The following is a 20,881-nucleotide window of genomic DNA, read 5'->3' on the forward strand; positions in this document are numbered from 1 at the left end:
ACAGACTTTTTGATCTGCTGCCCTCTGGCAGACGGTACAGAAGCCTGCAGACCAGGACCACCCGACACAGGAACAGTTTCTTTCCCCTCGCCATCTCCCTTCTAAACAGTTGACCTGTCACACTGCTCCCACTGCCAGACTGCAACTGCACCTTATGTACATTCTGTAGTATTCATTCCACCTCATTTCATTTCTGTCTTTTATGTATATACGTTTAGATTAGTTATTTATAGTTGGTTTACACAGCTTTGTGTATGTGTATGCATGTGTAATGTATATATAGACACGTGTGTGTGTGTGTGTGTGTGATTTACATTGCTGTGCTTGAGAGCCACCATCTATCGGAACCAAATTCCTTGTATGTGTCTGCACTTATACTTGGCCAATAAACGTGATTCTGATAATAAAAATTAAAGACATAAATGTTAAAATAGACATGGAGGAGGATATATGACATGGAGTTATGCTGGCTTTAAACACCACACCCATTTCTCTTACAGGTATCTACTGGTCCCTGTCATGGAGACCAGAGGTTCCATTCCATTAAGTTTATGGAGGATTGTTCTTTTAAAAGCTAGATTAAAAGGGAAGACACATTTACGATTTGGGAAATCTTTATTAAGTTTAGTGAATTTGACATTTTTTGTAGTGACAGCTTCTGGAAGATGAAGAAACAGAGGGGGGATTTGCTAATGATGGGTCAAACAATATCAAAACGTCGGCGAGTGTATCAAGCACAACCTGTAGAAATCTATGGTCGTTGAGCACAACTAGCCACACCCATTATCGGTGCGTGTATCGTTCCCGTTCCCGCTTTTGCGCAGTTGTAATTTGAGTTACTTTCCAATTCATGGACTCATTTCTTTATGTTCACATGAATTGACATGATTTTATTTGCAGGCATGTGTGTAAACCTTCTCCTCCTCACACACAAGTACAATCACTCCCACTGTGACAAGCACTTATATTTCCTTAATAAAACTTTCATTTTTATTTCATGCTTTTCACTTATACTTCATCACAAAATATTCTTCTTTCCAAGCTCCTTAGACCATTACAAAACAGATATATTAGATATACTGTATTAGTCAACCATATTCATTTTGTTATAATAAATTAATTGGAATACATGCACTTCACTTTGTATTTTATGGTTATCTAAACAGGATTATTTGTCACAGATTTGATCTCCTGGTATCAGAATCATGGGCCAAGTTCTTTCTCCAGGTTGGCTGCAGTAACTTTTTAAATCCAGCAGGTCTCACTATTGAGCAACACATTAATCACTTCATGAGGAGTTATCCAATCATCACTAGCTCATCTCTGCTGTCATGGGATCACATGACTGCTTAGAGTCAATTTCTGATTTGATTGCTGTGTAAAGTGCTTTGTCAGTAAGGTCAATAAGGTCAGTAAGACTTGAAAAAGAGCTCAAAGCTCATGTGGTAAAATATACCATATCCCCCACTTTGTCTTCTGCGTTACAGGGCAACAAAAAGAAGGGGGGGGTGCAGTGGGTTCAGGGGGCAGTGCCAGAGGAGGCTGGCCAATGCAGTTAGGGATCATCATCAGATCATGCCTCCCCTATTTGAGCAGCACACAGGATGTGGAGGCAGAGAGGAGCTGAGAGAGAACAGCGATGTGTGCCAAAGCAGAATGAAAGAGCCAGGTGAGCCAGTCGGCAACAGCAGCCCAGAAAGGTGTCCGTGCACATAAACAGTGCTTTTAAAACACTGTGTGTGCATCGTGCTGAGCAGTATAACGCAAGTCTGTGTTAGTCAGCTGTTTAATTTCAAAAGCAGTATTGTGAAGGTGGTTAATGACCAGTTTTAAGGGCAGCAGCAATGCCCTGTGATGTCACTGTGCCTGGCAATGTTATTGCCATCTCAGGGAAGTATGGCAGTTCACATGCACACAAGCTTCACTTTATAATTAAGCACACAGCCTTCATGAGCTCAGCAGCTGAGACTGAATCTTACTCTCCAGTGAAATATAAAAGATGAAGGACACAGCAGCGCCTATAAAGAGAGCAGGGTCATACAGATGCTGCTTAAACTGTATCAATAAGAGTTTGTACAGACCTTGAACATCTATCAATTTATTTTTATTTTTCTATACATATATAAAATGTTTGGCACATTTCTTTTAAAATACATCATATTTTTGTCTAAACATTTGTTATGGCTTGAATATTTCTCATTTACGATTTTACATTGATAACCTGAAACCCAAAAGGCAATCTTGGCACTTCTTCACATTCTGTAGGAAACTGCACCACAGCAAACCCAGATAAAGTAGAATCCTGAAAGGTTCAAATCTTTTTCATGTCATCCAGTTCTGTCTTGACTGCAGCTGATGTCACCGCTCATGTTTGGGCAGAATGTCTCCCCTGTCCACCACTGCCATACCAGGTCTGCTAAGCTCCTTAGGAGGTAGGTCTGCATAAAATTCTGCAAACACAGGGCAGTGATCAGAGGCCACACCGCCCCATGACCAGTTATCTGGGATCCAGGGGTTAGTTAAGCCTTCCCGAACCACCCTGCAGTGGCCTGTCAGAACAAAGGACACAAGGACAGTCAGGAGATACTTAGAACTTCATGCAACACAAATAATGCACCAAACTTTGACTTAATAGCTTCTATAAAACCGCATCACATTCATCATACATTTGAAAAGTAACCATGTAGCCTCTACTTTACACATTGTTTAAAATACATTTTTATATTTATTTCGTAATTATTTTTATCTTGAGACTCAAACTTCTAGTCTAAATAACTCAGGTGCAAGTGTGGCCTCAAATTGCTTTTAACTAGGCTTAGACTTGTCTTGGCAACCTTGGCCTAAATACCTTGATAAGTTGATGATTTGACACTCAGATTAGACCAAGCTTAGACTTGAAGACCTGATTTGACCTAAATTGGTTTGGTGAACTCCAGAGCACACTTAGTCTTATGTAAAGGACCTGAGAACTGACTTAACATTTAGCTTGTGTTCAAGTCTAACAAATCGGCGTAAAACCTGACCTGTTTTTAACCAGACTTGAAACTAAAGTCAGCCTCGTTTTAAGACCGTTAATGAAAAACCTCACTTTACTTGTTTTATATGAGTAGTTTATACACCACTATACATGTAATCATTAGTTGCTTGTGTGACTTTTGTTTCTTCTTTCTTTCTTTTCAATTCTTCCTCTTAAAAGGGAGTTTTTCCTTCCCCCTGTTCATAGAGGCTCATTGTTAGGATTTTCTCAGTGTTATTGTAGGGTCTTAAATGTACAATATAAAGAACTAAACTGAATTGAAGTGTGACCACTCCTGTAAAAGCAACACTCGACTTGGCCTTCTGTGATGAACCTATGTAGAGCCTACAGTGTAGCCTATGTGAGTGGCTGACACTGTTGCCACTGTGTAGGGAGGTGCACATTATTACACAACACACTTTCACAAGGGTTTGCAGTTCTGACACACCTACAGCGTAGATTTAACCAATTTCTATTGTAAATTTGTTGCTATGGCTCAGGTGTGTGTTAACACAAATTCAGTTTATTCACCCCCCAAAAACACGCAGCGCTAACTAATAACCCAAGAACTACATCTAAAACTTTACAGGCATAAGTTAGCATGTTATATGTTTGAGTTCCTGATAGTTAGAAAAAAGACTAAACAAGTACGGCTTGTTTGGAAGCGTCGCCAAGAGAAATCTCCATCTTTCTAAAACGCACCTCAAAAAAATTGGAGCTGTGGATAATGAAAACCCTCTAACCTCCATGAAACTGAAACAACACTGAGTGGGCTAAAATTCAAAGTTCAAAGTTCTTTATTTGCCATTCATGCATAAACCAGCAGTCATAGTAAGCATGTCAGAAAAAGACAGAAATAAACAAGACAGAACAAAGAATCAAAGTTGGTTTTACAAGCTACTGAATCATGGAGGTGTACTCGGCTTATTTACTTATTTGACTTTTTTACAAAACTGTACAAGACAGAGTCAACTTGGACATTACCACTTATCTTTAAAACTTCATATCAGTGTATCTAGACTATTTAACCTAGATTCTTCTATCATGCCACAACTGGCTGTGGCTGCTTCTCACGGAGCTCGATTCAGAGGATCAGACGGGAATTCTCTGATTGTTCGGGGTATTCTTTAACACTGCAGGGTCTCCATCTTCCATTGAAAAAATTACATTACGAAAAATATCATTTTTTTTTCACCATTTTAATTTAATAACTTTCAAATATTCATGAACCCTTTCATGCATGAATTATGACAACTTTAATCAGGATTTTTTCTTAAGTATTTTTATTCATCTTTAGGCATGAAAAAAAGTTTTTTGATTTTCTTTTTTTTTTTTTTTAAACATGTCCACTTAGGTGGACAACTGGCTATTTTTAGGCCTTTCTGAGAACCGGTGTGGTTATGGCATGGTCTCAGAGCACCTTGAGGGAACTGTTGTTGTGATTTGACACCATAAAAATAAAACTGAAATGAATTTAAAAGCATCCTTCGTCCATCCACTCAGACTTCAGAAGAGTTGCTATTCCTCCTGCAGTAACGGTCATGAAGTTATCAAACTTACAACTATCATCTAATCTCTTCTCAAACTGTGGAAACATCAAACTGGTCTTCAAACGTCTTGGTTTTTGTGTCTCTGCACTCTTCCTCCAGATTCTATGCAACACTTACTTTCAGGTGAAAAGAGGACTTTGGACCAACAGTCCAGCAACAGGATGGTAAAATGTTTTCATTTTAGCTCAGATAATAAGCATTTCTATTTTTCAGGATTGGCCTGATATTAGGAATGTGACAGTTGTAGCCTCTTTCCTGAAGACATCTGTGCATGGTGGCTCGTGATTTGCTAAGACCAGCCTCAGCCTAGTCAAGTTCCTGAAATCAACTTTTGGTTTTTTGCTTATATAGATTTTCCTACCATACTTTTAGTTTCTAGTCAACCTCTGATTAAAAAGCTTTGCTATAGCTCTCTGAAATCAATCAGCCTTCTCAGCACAGATCCTCTGTGGCTTTCCCTCCATGTGGAGTGTCGATATTCGTCAGCTGGACAGCTGTCCATTCAGCAGCCTCCACTGTGACTGTGTGTACTGAACCAGACAAGTTAGACTAATGTCTGAATAGTAATTTACTCAAACTTGAAAGTCTTATACTACTACTACTACTACTACTACTACTACTACTACTACTACTACTACTACTACTAATACTAATACTAATACTAATACTAATAATAATAATAAAAATAATAATTTGAGCACACCAAAATTTAAAATAAAGCTGAAAAAAAATCATATCAAGTCTAACCTTTCACTGATTAAATTACAAAAAAGAATTTCCATGATATTCTAATTTCCTGAGATGAACTTTTAATTTAAACTTAGTCGACTATTGCTCTGAATTAATGCGACACGAATAAAACTGAGCGGAGCTAAATAACTTGAGATATGATGAATGTTGAATGAATTCACAGATTATTTTTCCTTTAATATGAAACTTGACCGTATCAAGACAACTAACCTAAGAGAAGTTTTTAATTTTAACCTGTGCAATCGTCCAAACACAACTGTACATGTACCTGAATATATCTTCTGTAGGGAACGGCTGACCCAGATGTTGTCCAAGCAGCGGGTGCCCTGTGGTGAGCAGGTGGTGATGTTGGTGAACTGAGTGGATGGAATCAGGGGACAGAATTTCTCCTTTCTCAGTGTGTCCAGCTCTGAGCTCTGAGGAGAGCAACCAAAATTGCCCAACACTAGTAGATCCTTTTCACCTGCAAAGAAAGAAACGGAAAATAGGACAAGATGTCAAAAATGACGTCAAACTTTGCTGATCCGTCTACGGCGTCTGACACGTGCGGACTCGAGTGGTCCGACCTCACAGACTAACCTTTTAGTGTTCCCTGGATGCTGGGAGGGAGGCGTTGACACTTGGCTTCATCAGAGTTTTGGTTTTTGCCACCGGACTGCTCTGGTGAAGCAGGGGCTTGCATGTGGACGTTCACCACTGTCAGCTCAAATGAACCGATCTAAAAGAAAAAGTCAATTTTTTGACCACTTAAAATTTTATCCTTAAAAAAAACCCAAAGGAATATGCAGCAGTGCATCAAACACGTGTTAGTTCTGGAGGTTTAAGAAAACCAGTATTCAGATACAGTGTATTCTAAACAATTACAAAGGGATGTTATCTGATTGTTGGGGTGTTCTCTTCATTATTCCAGGGTCTTTTATATAAGGCACTCTGAGACAGCTGTTGTTGTGTTTGGTGCCATATAAATAAAATTAATTGAATTGTTGTTTATAACCAAACACACATGAATTCAATGACAATACATTATAGCCTTACTAAAAAGTGAGCCATATAGAGTGGATGGTGTATATGACTCCCATTTCCATTGGCAGCAGGAGACTCCAAGACGAGGGCATCCTTCAGATCAATTCCTGATGAGCTATCCCACAAAAAACCCGAGTAGCTCACTCCCTGTGAACAGAGAGATGTATTAGTGTTAGATACATTTTCAAAAGTTTATTAAATTAATATAAACTTTCAAGTCAATCTTCTTACTCCATTTATGATTTAATAAATCACAGCTATTCATAGGTCAGTTACATAAACATTTTAGATGATGTAGTTTACTGATGCTGACCGATTCTTTTTAACAGTAGAGTGTAAGCATGACGGTAATCAGCTGCTGGTAATAGAGCTGAAGGGTCACTGCTATTTTCACAAAAGATCATTTCATCTTTATTACGCATGAAAGATCAGTCTCTGTGCAGTAGTACTACCACAGTTTTACTGCAGTACTACTACAGTTCTAGATAATAAAAGAAACTGTAGTGGTTAAGAAACAGTCACAATCTATGTTTAGCATCAGTGCAGACAGAGTTAAAAAATGTTAAAAACTCTCAACAGGTAAATTATTCAAATCGATTTCTGGGAATTGAAAACTGAACTGATTGATCTTCGGCAAAGTTTAGACTTTGATTTATTTTTGTGTCCACCTGTGGATACAATGTACTTTAAAGTGTTGTTGTAACAGCTGCCAACGGTAAACCCACCTTGCTGGAATGTCCGGTGGGTTTTTCCGACACAACACTTTTCCACAGCCCTCGTGGCCATTTCCACTTCTGTAAGCTGGCAAGTGTTCCTTGATTTAACTCTGCACAGAACTGCAACACATAAAGACAGTAATATAATAACAGGCAAACCTAACTAAAAAGCAAATTAACATTTTGTAAAACTCTGGAAGAAACTGGCACAAAGTATCTAAAGCAACTTGGGGTTCAGTATCTTGCCCAAGGACACTGGAGCAGCCAGAGATCAAACCACCAGCCTTCTGATTAGAGATGATCTGCTCTACCTCCTGAGCTACAGCCAACCCAAATTATTATCTAAAGAGACTGTAAATAGATTATTATTTAAATACCAACATGGCAAACAGGTAATACACACACAAAACAAACATTTTAAAAGTATTAAGTGTCATCTTCTACCAATCTGCTTCGAAATAACTTAAAAGAGAGCCAGCTTGCAGGACTTGAAATTTAAAAATGAAATTATTTCAGATTTGAATATGAGTATTTTATATTATTTTCTCAAAGTAAGACATCAGGATTTCAATTCAACATTCAATTTAAAGTCAACTTATACTTAATGCTTGAGCAGCAGTTAATAGCAAACAATATGAAATCTTATTTTAAATCACTCAAACAGGCGCACACACACGCAGAGTTATTAAAGTAAATATCAGTTGAATTATATGCACGCTACCAGTCAAAAGTTTGGACACACGTTCTCATTTAATGGGGGTTTTTTATGACTATTTAGATTCTCACTGAAGGCATCAAAACTATGAATGAACACATATGGAATTATGTAGTAAATAAAAAAAAAGTGTTAAATAACTCCGAACATGTTTTATATTTTAGATTCTCCAAAGAAGCCATTCTTTGCTTTAATTCCTGCTTTGCACACTCTCGGCATTCTCTCGATGAGCTTCATGAGGTCGTCACCTGAAATGGTTTCCAACAGTCTTGAAGGAGTTCCCAGAGATGCTGAGCACTTGTTGGTCCTTTTGCCTTCATCCCAAACCGTCTCCACTGGGTTTAGGTCAGGTGACTGTGGAGGCCAGGCCATCAGGTGCAGCACTCCATCACTCTCCTTCTTGGTCACAGAGCCCTTACACAGCCTGGAGGTGTGTTTGGGGTCATTGTCCTGTTGAAGAATAAATGATGGGATGGCATGTGGCTGCAGGATGCTGAGGTAGCCATGCTGGTTCAGTCTGCCTTCAGTTTTGAATAAATCCCCAACAGTGTCACCATCAAAGCCCCCCACACCATCACACCTCCTCCTCCTGCTTCACGGTGGGAACCATGCATGTAGAGACCATCGTTCACCTTTTCTGCCTCACACAAACACACGGCAGGTGGAACCAAAGATCGCAGATTTGGACTCATCAGACCAAAGCACAGATGGTCTAATGTCCACTCCTTGTGTTTCTTTCCAAACAAATCTCTTCTGCTTGTTGCTTTTCCTTAGTCGTGGTTTCTTAGCAGCTATTTGACCATAAAGGCCTGATTCACACAGTCTCCTCTGAACACGTAGAGATGTGTCTGCTACTGGAGCTCTGTGTGGCATTTATCTGGGCTGTAATCTGAGCTGCTGTTAACTTGATTTCTGAGGCTGGTGACTCGGATGAATGTATCCTCAGCAGCAGAGGGGACTCTTGGTCTTCCTTTCCTGGGGCGTCCTCATGTGAGACAGTTTCATCGTAGAGCTTGATGGTTTTTGCGACTGCGCTTGGAGACAAAGTTTTAGCAATGTTGTGGACTGACTGACCTTCAGTTCTTACAGTAATGACGGACTGTGAGCCCTGACAGGCACACCTGTGAGGTGAAACCATGTCAGGTGACTACATCATGAAGCTGACTGAGAGAAGGCCGAGGGTCTGCAGGACTGTCAACAAAGCAAGATTCGTCAGATTCGTCAAGCATTACTTTGACGAATCAACAATATAAGACATATTTAGGGTTATTTATCATTTTTTTTCTTTGCTACATAATTCCATAGATCTTTCTTCATATATTTGATGTCTTCAGTTTGTATCTACGATGCTGAGAGTAGTAAAAATAAAGAAAAACCATTAAATAAGAAGGTATGTCCAAACTTTTGACTGGTAGTGTATAGTGCCAAGTCACAAAAATCACCTCAAGGTGCTTTATATTTTAAGGAAAAAGACCCTGCAGCAAAAACCTCAATAATCAAACGACCCCCTTTAGCAACCATTGGCAACAGTGAGAAAGAAAAACTCCCTATTAGCAAGAGGAAAACCTGCCAGAACCAGGCTCAGTGAGTGGCAGCCATCTGCCGCAGCCGGTTTGAGGTGATGGGAGGGAGCCAGAGATTAATAATAACGAATGATGACATGCAAAGTGGTATGTAAGCACATAGTGAGTGAAATATGTGAGTAAAGAAGCAACAATCAGTGCATCATGGGAAGCCCCCTAGCACCCTAGGCCTTGTGTGGAGTAGCTAGGGGAGGATTCATCGCTGGATCGCTGGAGTTCAACTATATGTCTTATCAAATGGGAACGTTTTAAGCCTAATCTTAAAAGCAGAGATGTTTTCTGTCTCTCAAATCCAAACTGGGAGCTGGTTCCAAAGACCAGGAACCTGAAAGCTGAAGGCTCTGCTTCCCATTCTACTTTTAAATATCCTCGCAACCAAAGCTTGATTTAGACCTCTGTTGGAAAGCCACATTCTAACTTGCATAAAAACCAGAAGTTCCTTTTATCACTATACCACAACCTTCCATGGCATTCAAGTCCTTGTGATATGCGTCGATCTGTTATATAGAAGGTTTTGGCATAGGATGGGGTTCCAGTTAAAGCATGAGTTACGATGTAGATTTCCTGAAGAAGTATAATTTACATGCAAGCCAGTATCCCTAGAGTGAAGTGCTCTATTGGAGTGACATGGTACTACGAAGTCTTTTAGATAAAATGGAGTCTGATTATTCATGACACTGTATGTGAGGATTAGTTAATTTATTCATTTTTAAATGAAGTGCCAATTCACCTCAGTGGTCATAAGGTACTATAAGATCTTTAAGATATGACTTTAGATAAGTGGAAGAAAATGGCTAGATAATTTATTGATTTGTTATTCAAAATCTTTATTTATTAACGTCATCGTCTTTCATGCATGTCATGTGACTACATTCTGAACGATACCCGGCACAATGTGCCAGACTTTTCAGTAACAATTTATTAATTATTCAGATAATCTGTTATATTTTAATAACCCATGAGCATCTTCTATAGCAGTGGTTCCCAAGCTTTTTTTGCCAGGCCCCCCTTTTTTACAAGAAAAATGTTCATATCAAACTTAACATTAGTTTATTATTTTATTTTTTCTTCCTTTTTCTGTTTGGAGTTTAATGTGTAATATTCATAACACACGATGTGAGGTGCTGCCCAGTTAAGTGACATGAAGAACGTGATAAATGGTTTCAGAGTTTTTAAATATTGTTTATTAAACGGTTCTCAAACTTAAGTTGACGTCTGAGTGTTTCTTAGTTTTAGACTAGTCAGTTATGCAGTCTAATTTATTTCCCTCGTTTAGTCAACTAAGAAAAATAGTTGCCAGAAACATCCCAAATAAATACATCTACCCCCCTAGCTCTGACAGTGACCAGCCCAGAGAAACGTCTCTCCTCTGTCAGCTATGACAAAAGACTACCAAAAAACACAAGCCAAATGTACACAGAGCGGACCAAGCCAACAGACTCCTTCCAAGACAGGAGTGAAAACAGTTTCCATCGGAACAATGAGCTTAAGTCAGATGACAACGCAAACCGTCTCCAACAATGAATTAGATCCCAGACGAGCCCCCTCTTGTTACAAGTTGGCCCATAACCAGTGACAACGAGGGGGAGAAGAGACAGGATGTGTTGCTAATCATTATGTTATTCACTAAAAGGAAATATGACAAATATAAGTTACGAGAAATCAGTAATGACATGAATGAATGAATGAAATGTGTGCTAATGTTGGCAGCAGTGTGACGGAAAAAATAAACTAAAATTTGAAGGTGTCAGTCCTGGGAGCGAGAGCACAAGAGTATTTTTAACTCAGGCGTACTTAAACCACATGGAAGGCCCTACATGCCTGTAACCCAATCAACTTTATGATCCTCTCCATCACTGAACCTCTGCAGGACAAAACCTTGCAGAGTATACACAAAGAGAAGCTGCTGTCACAATTCTGAGTCTTGCTGCCCGTGCACGCAAGTCATCTCATTTACAATAGAAGTTGGGATAAGTGTAATCCATATTCCACTTTACCTTATCAACAGCCTCGTGCTCCAGCAGGTCCTGCACTGCCAGTAACTTGATACTGCAATAAGAGAGAGAATGCATTTTTTAAAAATGTACCTTTACATGTACCATCATATACATACATATCCATTATTTACCCAACTCCTCTTAAAAGAAATAATTACTTGAAAAACCTGATAGAAAGGCATGATAATGAAACCCACTAGGACTGGGCGATATATCAAGTTTTTTAAAAATATCGATATATTTTTATACGAGGTATAAGCTGTGACAATATCGATATAAATGACTCGATATTGATATAAATATCGATATAGTCTGTGTTACGTTATAATTATAGTTGCGGAGCCGCAAGTTTGCCTCTCTTTTGTCTCTATGCAACGTTACTCGACCTCGCCTCTCCTTCACTGAACACAACTCCCCCTCCTCCCCCATCGTTTCACCTGCAGGCAGCGACAAGATGGACACGGCAAATCTCCGTTAATGAGTTACCGCGCATCGCCCCGTGCGTGGGGCTGGACGGCGTCAACGTGTTAACGAGCTAACCTTGCTAACGAGCTAGCCACGCTAACGCCATGCACGGCCTGAAATCCTTTCATTCTCTCAAAAGTTGACTGCGCGCCTTTTGTATGAATTCTGGTTGTGCTTGATGACCGCGAACCGATTTTATGTGATACACAGCGCTCAGCAATCTGTCAAAAAATGTTTTAGTACGACTTTGCTAAGCTACGGAGCTGCACCGCTTGATGGATTGTCGGAGCATTACGGCTACCGAGGAGCCTCGCGGAGTGATACGTACTGTGCTTCAACGTAATATTACTGTACTGTGTGTGTATAAGGACCATAAATGGCTCCTGTTCAGAGACATGGTTACGAAGCAGATTTCAAACTCCAGGCTGTCAGTCACGCAGTAGAAGTTGGGAACAGAGCAGCTGTGAAATCTGTCTTTGTTATTATGCTCAGCGTCTGTTAGTTTACATTTTGACTGCACAATTGTGAGCTCTTTGTTATGCACAAAAACAACATAGTTTTCTTTTATTTATAGAGCATCATTATTTAATAAATGCTCATAATTTATTTTGAGTAGTTTTTTTCATGTACATCTATGCTGTATGTTAATAAAAGTGCCTGTGTGACATCTGGGACACAGCTTTGACTAAGAACTCTCTTTTTGTTCTTACTTTATGGCTTTAAAAAAATATCGAGATATGAATTTTGGGTCATATCGCCCAGCCCTAAAACCCACTGACAAAAAAAAAAGTACTTTGGGCATTCCTCCTGTCATTACTACATGGTTTTACAGTGGTCTGAAAAAGTGATTGCCCCCTAAACCTAATACCTGGTTTTCCCAAAAGTCTTGGAGATCATCACAATATTTTCTGGCAAAACTGGGATGAGCCTTTATGTTCCTTTTGCTCAGCAGTGGTTTTCATCTTGGAAGTCTCCCATGTAGGCCATTGTTGCCCAGCCTCTTTCTTATGGTGGAGTCATGAACACTGACCTTATTTGTAAATTAAAATTTATAAACTTTGAAGAAAAACGTGTTTAATTCATACAATGTGTGGGAAAAATAAATTTTATCAGAACATTGAAAAATTAAACAAAATTATTACTAGCTATGAAGTAATGTGACGGATGACTCTGTTTTATAGAAATCTTCTAATATTAATGGAAGAAAACTTTTAGCCTTAATTAAAAGTTCTGAGCATTTCATTTCTTCTTTCTACCCTCGCACTGTATCTGCACAGCATTTATGACTTACTGGTACAAAGCAAAGCTGAGATCACAGTTTTTCTAGGAGATGGTCGTGTATTATGGTAGACTCTCAGCATAGTAAACACAGACCAAACTTAGGCCAAATTTACAATTTCTTTTAACAAACTGGCAGACAGCTGAGAAAATAAGACTCTTTATAGACACACTTTGGACTGCTGTTTGAAATTCAATGTGCCAACACTGCATGAAGAGGGGCCTTTACAGCCCAATAAATATTGAACTGTTTACTTTTCAAATGACTCCCCAGATCAACAGTCAGCATAATAAAATGCTATACACTTCTAACAGGCACCAGCACTTTTACTCTGAACATGAGCTTCTTTGCATTGCATTTTGCAACACAGGTGAGGAACTCAGTACTACAGCTGCAAACTGGCTGCTTCCCATCAGCTGATCCTCACTGAAACCAAGGATATACAAGCATCATCAGTAATGCAGTCAGTCAGGAGGCAGAATTGAGTTACACCACAAATCCTCTACATGTCACATGACATGGCAGAATTCAGCCATGATCAGACCGCCACGTTTATTCAGTTATACAGGATTCATGTCAGACAGAAAAAAAGAGCAGAGTTCTTTCTCCTTTAAAGATGGGGACCGATTCTCATCGGCAACAAAGTCATTTGACAACTGTGGGTAACGTGGAAAAGAGAGATGTGTGTGCAACACCTGGTATCTGCTCAAATTAAGCAGTTTCCAGACATTTCTGCAACAACTAGTGATGTTTTCAAAGAATCAACATAAACTGTGACTGTTGTAGCGAAGATTTTCTACACGCTGTCAATACATACCATACCAAAAAAAGAAAGAAAAGCTGAGCTGAAGCTACCATCTTAGCCATTTGTACTTTTGCTGCTATAAATAAACATCACAGCTGTTTCTTCAGCACTCTCATGCTCAGTGTGCCAATTCCATCTATCCATCCATGACTACACACCGGTAGTTCCAGTTTTCACCCTCCTTTACTGGCAGTGGTTTAAATGTGGCCCTTCAAAGTATTAAGGGTGTAAAGTAGCTGAGGTCCTTATAACCATCCCCAGCAGGTCTTCTAGAGAACTCAAACTGCCTGGGTGAGGATGAAACTTAGTCCAAAATGCTAGCTCAAACACACCACCAGCCCATCCACATTTTTACATCGACTTCCCTCATTTTATTTTTTTTCCTTGTGGAAAAAAAAACAAGGACAAAAATAAACTTTAGTCCTTCATAATTCTATGTGTGATTGCCAATTTGAAGCTAGACTCCACAAACATAGCCAAATGCATTTGAGACAGCAATCTGAAAGCTACTGGCTACGGCTAAACAGACTTTGTAGGACGATGACAATAACAACACCCATCTGCATCAACTGAAGACTAAAAATAAACATTGAAGAGTGTGCAAATCTGGTTCCACACTTGGAGTCTACTAATCGCATGTATATATGACACTGCAGTCTTATAGTCTTCATGCAATAGCTCCCTAAAACTCCATACCTATAGTCAGTCTGTCCTCAGACCACCAAGAATAAAAGCTGTTTTGAGCTCCTCTATTATTTACAGTGCGGTTGCCACAACAGGTTGCTCAGATTGTTTTGATTCGTTACACCGGATGTCCTTCCTGATGCAACTCCAAATGATTTGTGTTTACTCCTGGGAATTACATTTTGCTCAGGTGTAAACTTATACACTATGCAGCTACTACAGAAGCACCAAAAATAATAAACAACACCAGCAAAAACCCCAATGACTAAATGAATGGAAACATTTCAATAGCACCAAAGAGCAAAAACAACTAAATATAACCCAATGAATCATTAGGCCTCTCTGAGTCCCTGTTAGTAAATTATTATTTAAAAGCTTATCAAAATATTGATTTCTTTTGTCCTAGAAACATCACAGCAGGAAGTCCATGTTTAAAAGAATCAGCACCTCAAAGTCGTACGAACGGCCAGAATCTTTAACACAGGTCGAGGAATGGCCGGAGTCTGTCATGCTAGCTTATCAACCCGAGATCTAGACAGAGCTCTAACTTATTAGAAAGCCTTAGATGTTCTCAGACCATCACTGGAAAACACAAGAAGTTTAGGTAAATGTTGTTTATTGCACAGAGGTTATTTGAATGCTCAGTTAAGATAAAATTAATAAAGTGCCTGACTAACATTTAATTGTTGAAAACAATAGCAATGTTTTTAATTCATTATTAAGTTAAATTTGCGTCTCTGAAAATGCAAATGAACCCTCGTGCTCCCTGTTTTACTCCTGATTCTGTACACATGGCATAGAAACAGAGCATCTCATGATTTAAACTCCAGCTGGGTAGGTACCGTATGTGTGGAGGTTCATGTTCCTCTTGTGCCTGCGTGGGTTTTCGATGGTACTCCAGGTTCTGCTCAATTAGACTAATTGGTGTTTGATCCTGTTAATGAACCTCTGCAGGTCTCAGTCTATATAACCCTGAATACTGAAAATGAGTCAAACACATCAGGGAGCTACACACACAAACACGCACGCACACACACACACACACACACACACACACACACACACGCACACACACGCGCGCGCGCGCGCACACAGTTCAGTAGATACATCAAGGGCAAATCAGGGTTCAGTATCTTGCCAAAGGACGAGAGTAGAGGGATCAAACTACCAGCCGTCTGATTGGTTAATGACCTACGCTACCTCCTGAGCGACAGCTGCCCCAAACTAATTATGGCTATTTTTTTATTTTATTTTTTTTAACTTGGACTGTTTTACTTGTGTTCTTTGTTTTGTATCATGCTTTTCATTATTCTTTTAGCTGTACAGCTTTGATCAGTTGCTGTTGTTTTAAAAAGTGCTTATAAATAACAAGTAAAAAAAAAAAAAAAAAAAAAGACCAAATTTTACTGGACTCCATTTCACTTTTCTAGCACCTGCATGTTTTTACTGCTCTGCCATACTGGCCCACCTGAGACGCTGAACAGCCTCGTGTTGATAGGATTATAGGCAGAAACTTTGTCCACAGTTCCTGTTTTCAGAATAAACAGCCTGCAGTCCCACAGACAATACCCCCCTTCCTCCCCTGCAGGTCTGATCGCTCTGAGAGCATGCAACGGTCCTGCTGCTTAAGATCCTGATCCTCCCATTTCCACTGGCAAGGATTCAAATCCCCACAGTCTGAGCTGACTATTAGCCATCTCATCAGGACAACACTGGTAACTGTAAGCCACGACTCTTTGGTCAAGTCTATAGAGTTGGGTTTACAGCAAGAAAAATACGCATAAGAGTAAATGTTGCATAAAGACTCGTCAGTGTCACTCTGACAGTAGCAACCACTGATAATGTCAAACAGGACTTCATATTAGCTGCTTCAATGCAGACACAAGTAAGACACGATGAAGCATCAGTGGCTGCATCCTTTGAACGTCACATTTGAAGGCTGATTAAGTCACAACCAGGAGACGAAGGCTGTCCAAATTCATGGGCTCGTCCAAAAGCAGCCCACAAATGAGTTCTTTTCCCAAGATTTACAGGATGCACCAGGTCCACCCTGTCCCAATATTCACTGCACATCAGTGATTGAAGGATATTTTTTGGGGAAAAAATAGGAGCCGGTCCAAGAAACTGGTCCAGGTATAAACTAATAAACTTAAGTACTGGATTTTTATCTCACTCAAATGTCCAAAATACAAAAATAACAAAAAATCTTTAAACATTAAATTTCGACATTTTAATTCAGTCCCACATGCTTTGGTTGGTTAGTTAGTTAGGTTAGCTTGCTAACAAAGCTGGGCCTGTTTGGCAGTGTGAAGCCAAAGCAGCATTTATAATAATGGCACGCTACTTTACGCATTATTAATTAATTCAATTACTTTTCATATAACAAAAATCATGGCATGCCTCTGCTCATCCAGTCATTATGGATCAGGAAGTTCAAGAGAAACTAAAGGGAAGACCAAAGATCTAATATCAGTGATCGGTCTAAAGAATGCTGGGTGCACCGTCGTCACTACTCTCCTTTAATGTTAGGGTTTGATTTTTCACATTTTGTGTAAGGTGAAGCGTCGACGCAGGAAGGGAAGTAGATGCATGTCACAGTAGAACAGAACTGCCCATCTTGTTTGGACAGACACTGAGAGACAAGGTCCATATTTTGTGAATGCTTCAAAAACAGGGAGAGAAGAATTCAACAGTGACATTTTAACATCTGCAGGCACATTATCAGCTTGCATGCTTTGATCCATATAAACCTCGCTATTAGGAGCGTAAGTCAGCTCTTTTTACTTCCCTATAGTCAGGATGACTGCAGCCAGCTGATTCTAACACCACATCCCTGATAGCCTGTTTTGGCCGAGTGCAGTTTGTGCAAACTTTGGTGAAAAAAAACAGAGTTCATTGAACTCTAGTAGCTGTCTGCTTTTGCCTGGAGGAAAGCCATGAAGTGTGTAAACTTAGACTGGGTCTTGTGATTACTAACAGCAGTACAGTACTGTCACTGTGCAAACATACTGAGTCTCCTTCACAGTGCCCTCCTCCTGCTGCTGTTCCTGCTCCTCAATAACAATGATCACAACACCATTACTGAGTTTAGGCTGTACTTGACACAGTTTGCTGTGAAGCCCTATAGATGGGTTAAAGAACATTTTTTTTGTAATATTAAAAAAGGGGAGGGGGGGGGGGGAGGGGGGTCAATTAAACACCTTACCAAACTTCATCCTCCCATTTATCCAGGAGAGAACATGAGAAAGAACCTAGCCACTAAGGAGATTTAAACCCTAATGCCTGATTTAAGTTGCTGCTGCGCTCTGCCTATACTCTCATTTTTCACAGCCACTCATGGTCTTCACGTCTATATACACCCAAAGGTTTTCCACAGAGTCTTATGTTTTCACCGTATCGCAATGCAGACCGATGCCTGGAAAGAAAATCAGCACCTCCAAGTCTGAGGCCATGGTCCTCAGCCGGAGAAGGTTGTAGTGGCCACTCTGGGTCAGGGACAAGATGGGATGAAGAGCTCAGCCATTCAAGAGCTGAATATCCCACCGGGAGGAGGCCCCGGGCCAGACGCAGGACAGGCTGGAGAGATTATATCTCTCAGCTGGCCTGGGAACGCATCGGTATTCCCCTGGATAAGCTGGAGGAGATGGCTGGGCAGAGGGAGGTCTGGGCATGCTTGCTTAGGCTGCTGCCCCCACGATCCAGCCCAAGATAAGCCAAACAAAATGCATGGATGGATTTTTATTTTATTTTAGTTAATTTTCTGCTTAAAAGAACATTTTCACTGGTGGAATATGAACCACGGTCCACTCTGCTGACAGGGAATCTGAGAATGTGTCGCCCTGCAACACAAAACTGGCTTGACCTCAATCACGAAGCCCCGATAATCTTTTTCGCCTGCTGTCTCGGGGTAGAATTTTCATATATTTTTGTATGATACATTTTCCCTTTCATATGCATCTGATGGCTTTATACAAAAGATGCATGATACGAGTTTTATTCTGGACATAAAACCAGATCTAACACTACAAAAAACTCATCAGGTCAGGATTAAGTTTAGTCTGTTAAATCCCAGATTTTCAGATTTATGCTTTTGTAAAATAAAGTCATGACTCTGAACTTTTCTTTTTAAACAATGTTCTCTTATTTTCTTTCTGCAGTAGTTTTAATGTTGTTTCCACCTTTTTGAACCCATAACAGACAAATAACACAAAGCAAAGAGCTGCTTTGTGTGCTGTAGTCTTTTCACAGTCTGGGTTTTGTTTTTCTGAAGTCTGAAATATGCACGTCTTTATAAGGAAAACCAAAACAAAGGGCCATCATTCCTGTAAGATTATCATTCAAATCACTATTTAGGTTTTTGCACAAGTAAACTTAGGCCTGAGTGCAGTAATATTGCAGGAAGTGTTAAGGTCCTGTTAAGGCTCCCGTTTAGGATTGAAAGAGTCATAAATCTGAAAATATGATGAGGTCACCGCATAATTTAACCACAAAGAGCTTCAGCTTCTGCTGCTAAGTGACTGGTATGGTTTGTGGCACAGCTGGCATACTCTGACATAATGACTATCAGCACATATACAGCTGGCTGACTGTGCATTGTGTGCATTTGGTGTGATGGGAAAAATGAAACTCGAGTTGTTTTGTTTATTATCTTACAAACTTTCATTCATTAATACTGTTATTGTGATTTGGCGCGATATAAATAAAAGTGACTGAATTTAATAAAGTGAGTTATTCAGTTTGGGGGTTTCATGTAGCTTTGAAATATTTTGACCTTTGCCGGATTTCCGCACAGGAATCAGGCACACGTCCGAGACCACTTAACCAATAAGCTGCTTTCCTCATCTGCTCACGCTTCAGTAACCACGGTGTGATGAGTGTGTGTGCAGGTACTCACTCATTCTCGAGCAGGGTCATGCACACCACCTCCCTGACCCCCGGGTTGTTAGCCTTGTCGCACGAGCAGCCCTGCAGGCTCCAGGTGGCCACGCGCACCACGGGCTTCCCGTCCCGGAGCCCCAGCGGGCGATCCACCTTCGGCCGCACAGAGACGATCTGGGTCGGGCCTCCAGGTGGGAGGTCCAAGTCGTCGCTGCCGAGACTAAAGGAAGAGGGGCTTGGGTGACACTTGGTGGTGCCGGGGAGCCCTGCGTTCGTGTTGGTGGAGGGTGCCCGGGAGCGCTCCACGAAAACTTGGAACCGGATTTTGTCGAGCAGCGAGCTGTTGATGTGCTTCACCTTTACCAGGTCCTCGATGCTTTTAAACGGGCCGTGCTCCGAGCGATACGAAACCACGTTCTTTGCAATCTTTTCCGTGATACCTCGAATGCTCATGAGCTGCGCCGGGGTGGCGGTGTTGATGTTCATCCCGGTGTAGAACTGAGAGTCCAAGTCTTTGCGCAGTGACGACGGAGAGTGTTGGGAAGAACTGGTCCTGCTAGAAACGCAGATTTCCAGTTTGATCACCTCCAGCTTGGTGGCCCCGACCCCGCTTACCAGCGCTAGGTCCTCCACCTTTTTAAAGCCACCGATACAGTCCCGGTACTGCACGATATTCCGCGCAACTGTGCGATTAACTCCCGGCAGAGTCATGAGCTCCTCCTCGGTGGCGGTGTTAATGTTCAGCCGCTCCTGATTCACCAGAATGTGGCTGAAGTTGCAGGCGGCGCTGAATTTGCGCTTGCCGCAGCTGAAATCAGTGGGGTCTTTGGGGATGGAGCGGTGGCAACCCAGACTCCCACCCATGGCTAGGATCAGTGCAGTGGACAGGCGGAGGCCCACGCCAGAGAGTACGTTCTGAAACACGGCGGTTACACGGCAGCATTCATTAAAGATAATATTGGACATACGCACCACCCGAGCCCTGCGCTCAGCCCTGGTTCCTGCCGCACACAGCAGTCCTCCGAGTCACAAGCTGCAGATCAGAGCAGGCAAACTTTGCCCTCCGGTATTGCGCAGTGTGACCGCGCACGGGTCAGCCTCCACCTCACTCGCCTTTGGTCACATCAATACAAATCGTTGCTGGAGAAGTCTGTCAAGTGCCAAGCTCCACACCGGCGCAGACCGAAGTACTTGTCAGACTTCAAAATAAAAGCAAGCCATCAGTGACACCGGTTCAAATCAATCATCAGCTTCATTGACAAGTGAACACATAAATACACAGTGTAGGAATAACCAACAGATACATTAACGCGGTTTAATAATGATTTTCTTTCACATTTAACAATTTATATTTACTCATCTTATGCATCAAAGTAATCTGGTAGCCTATTGTTCATTTACGGATCATTATTCATGTAAT

At 40.8% G+C, this 20,881-nt stretch overlaps 1 protein-coding gene across 1 annotated transcript; it reads right to left on the reverse strand.

The window, feature by feature from the left end:
• Positions 1 to 907: 907 nt before the first annotated feature.
• eepd1 (endonuclease/exonuclease/phosphatase family domain containing 1) lies at positions 908 to 20,641 on the reverse strand. The gene is made up of 7 exons (XM_003455237.5): positions 19,478 to 20,641; positions 11,351 to 11,402; positions 7,065 to 7,175; positions 6,352 to 6,486; positions 5,896 to 6,034; positions 5,585 to 5,779; positions 908 to 2,549 (listed from the first exon to the last, which is right to left on the reverse strand). Exons 1-7 carry the CDS (start codon positions 20,425 to 20,427, stop codon positions 2,359 to 2,361), a joined length of 1,773 nt encoding a protein of 590 aa, XP_003455285.2. The 5' UTR covers positions 20,428 to 20,641; the 3' UTR covers positions 908 to 2,358.
• Between the last annotated feature and the right edge of the window lie 240 nt (positions 20,642 to 20,881).

Source organism: Oreochromis niloticus, linkage group LG22, assembly GCF_001858045.2.
Source record: "Oreochromis niloticus isolate F11D_XX linkage group LG22, O_niloticus_UMD_NMBU, whole genome shotgun sequence".
NCBI lineage: Eukaryota > Metazoa > Chordata > Actinopteri > Cichliformes > Cichlidae > Oreochromis > Oreochromis niloticus.

Bases quoted from the DNA above. Each gene is read 5' to 3' on its own strand.
- eepd1 (XM_003455237.5), bottom strand. From the start codon at position 20,427: ATGTCCAATATTATCTTTAATGAATGCTGCCGTGTAACCGCCGTGTTT. The intron at 7,176-11,350 runs GTAAAGTGGAAT...TATGTGTTGCAG, and splicing joins AGCACGAGGCTGTTGATAAG to TTCTGTGCAGAGTTAAATCA. The intron at 2,550-5,584 runs GTACATGTACAG...TTGTTCTGACAG, and splicing joins CCTACAGAAGATATATTCAG to GCCACTGCAGGGTGGTTCGG.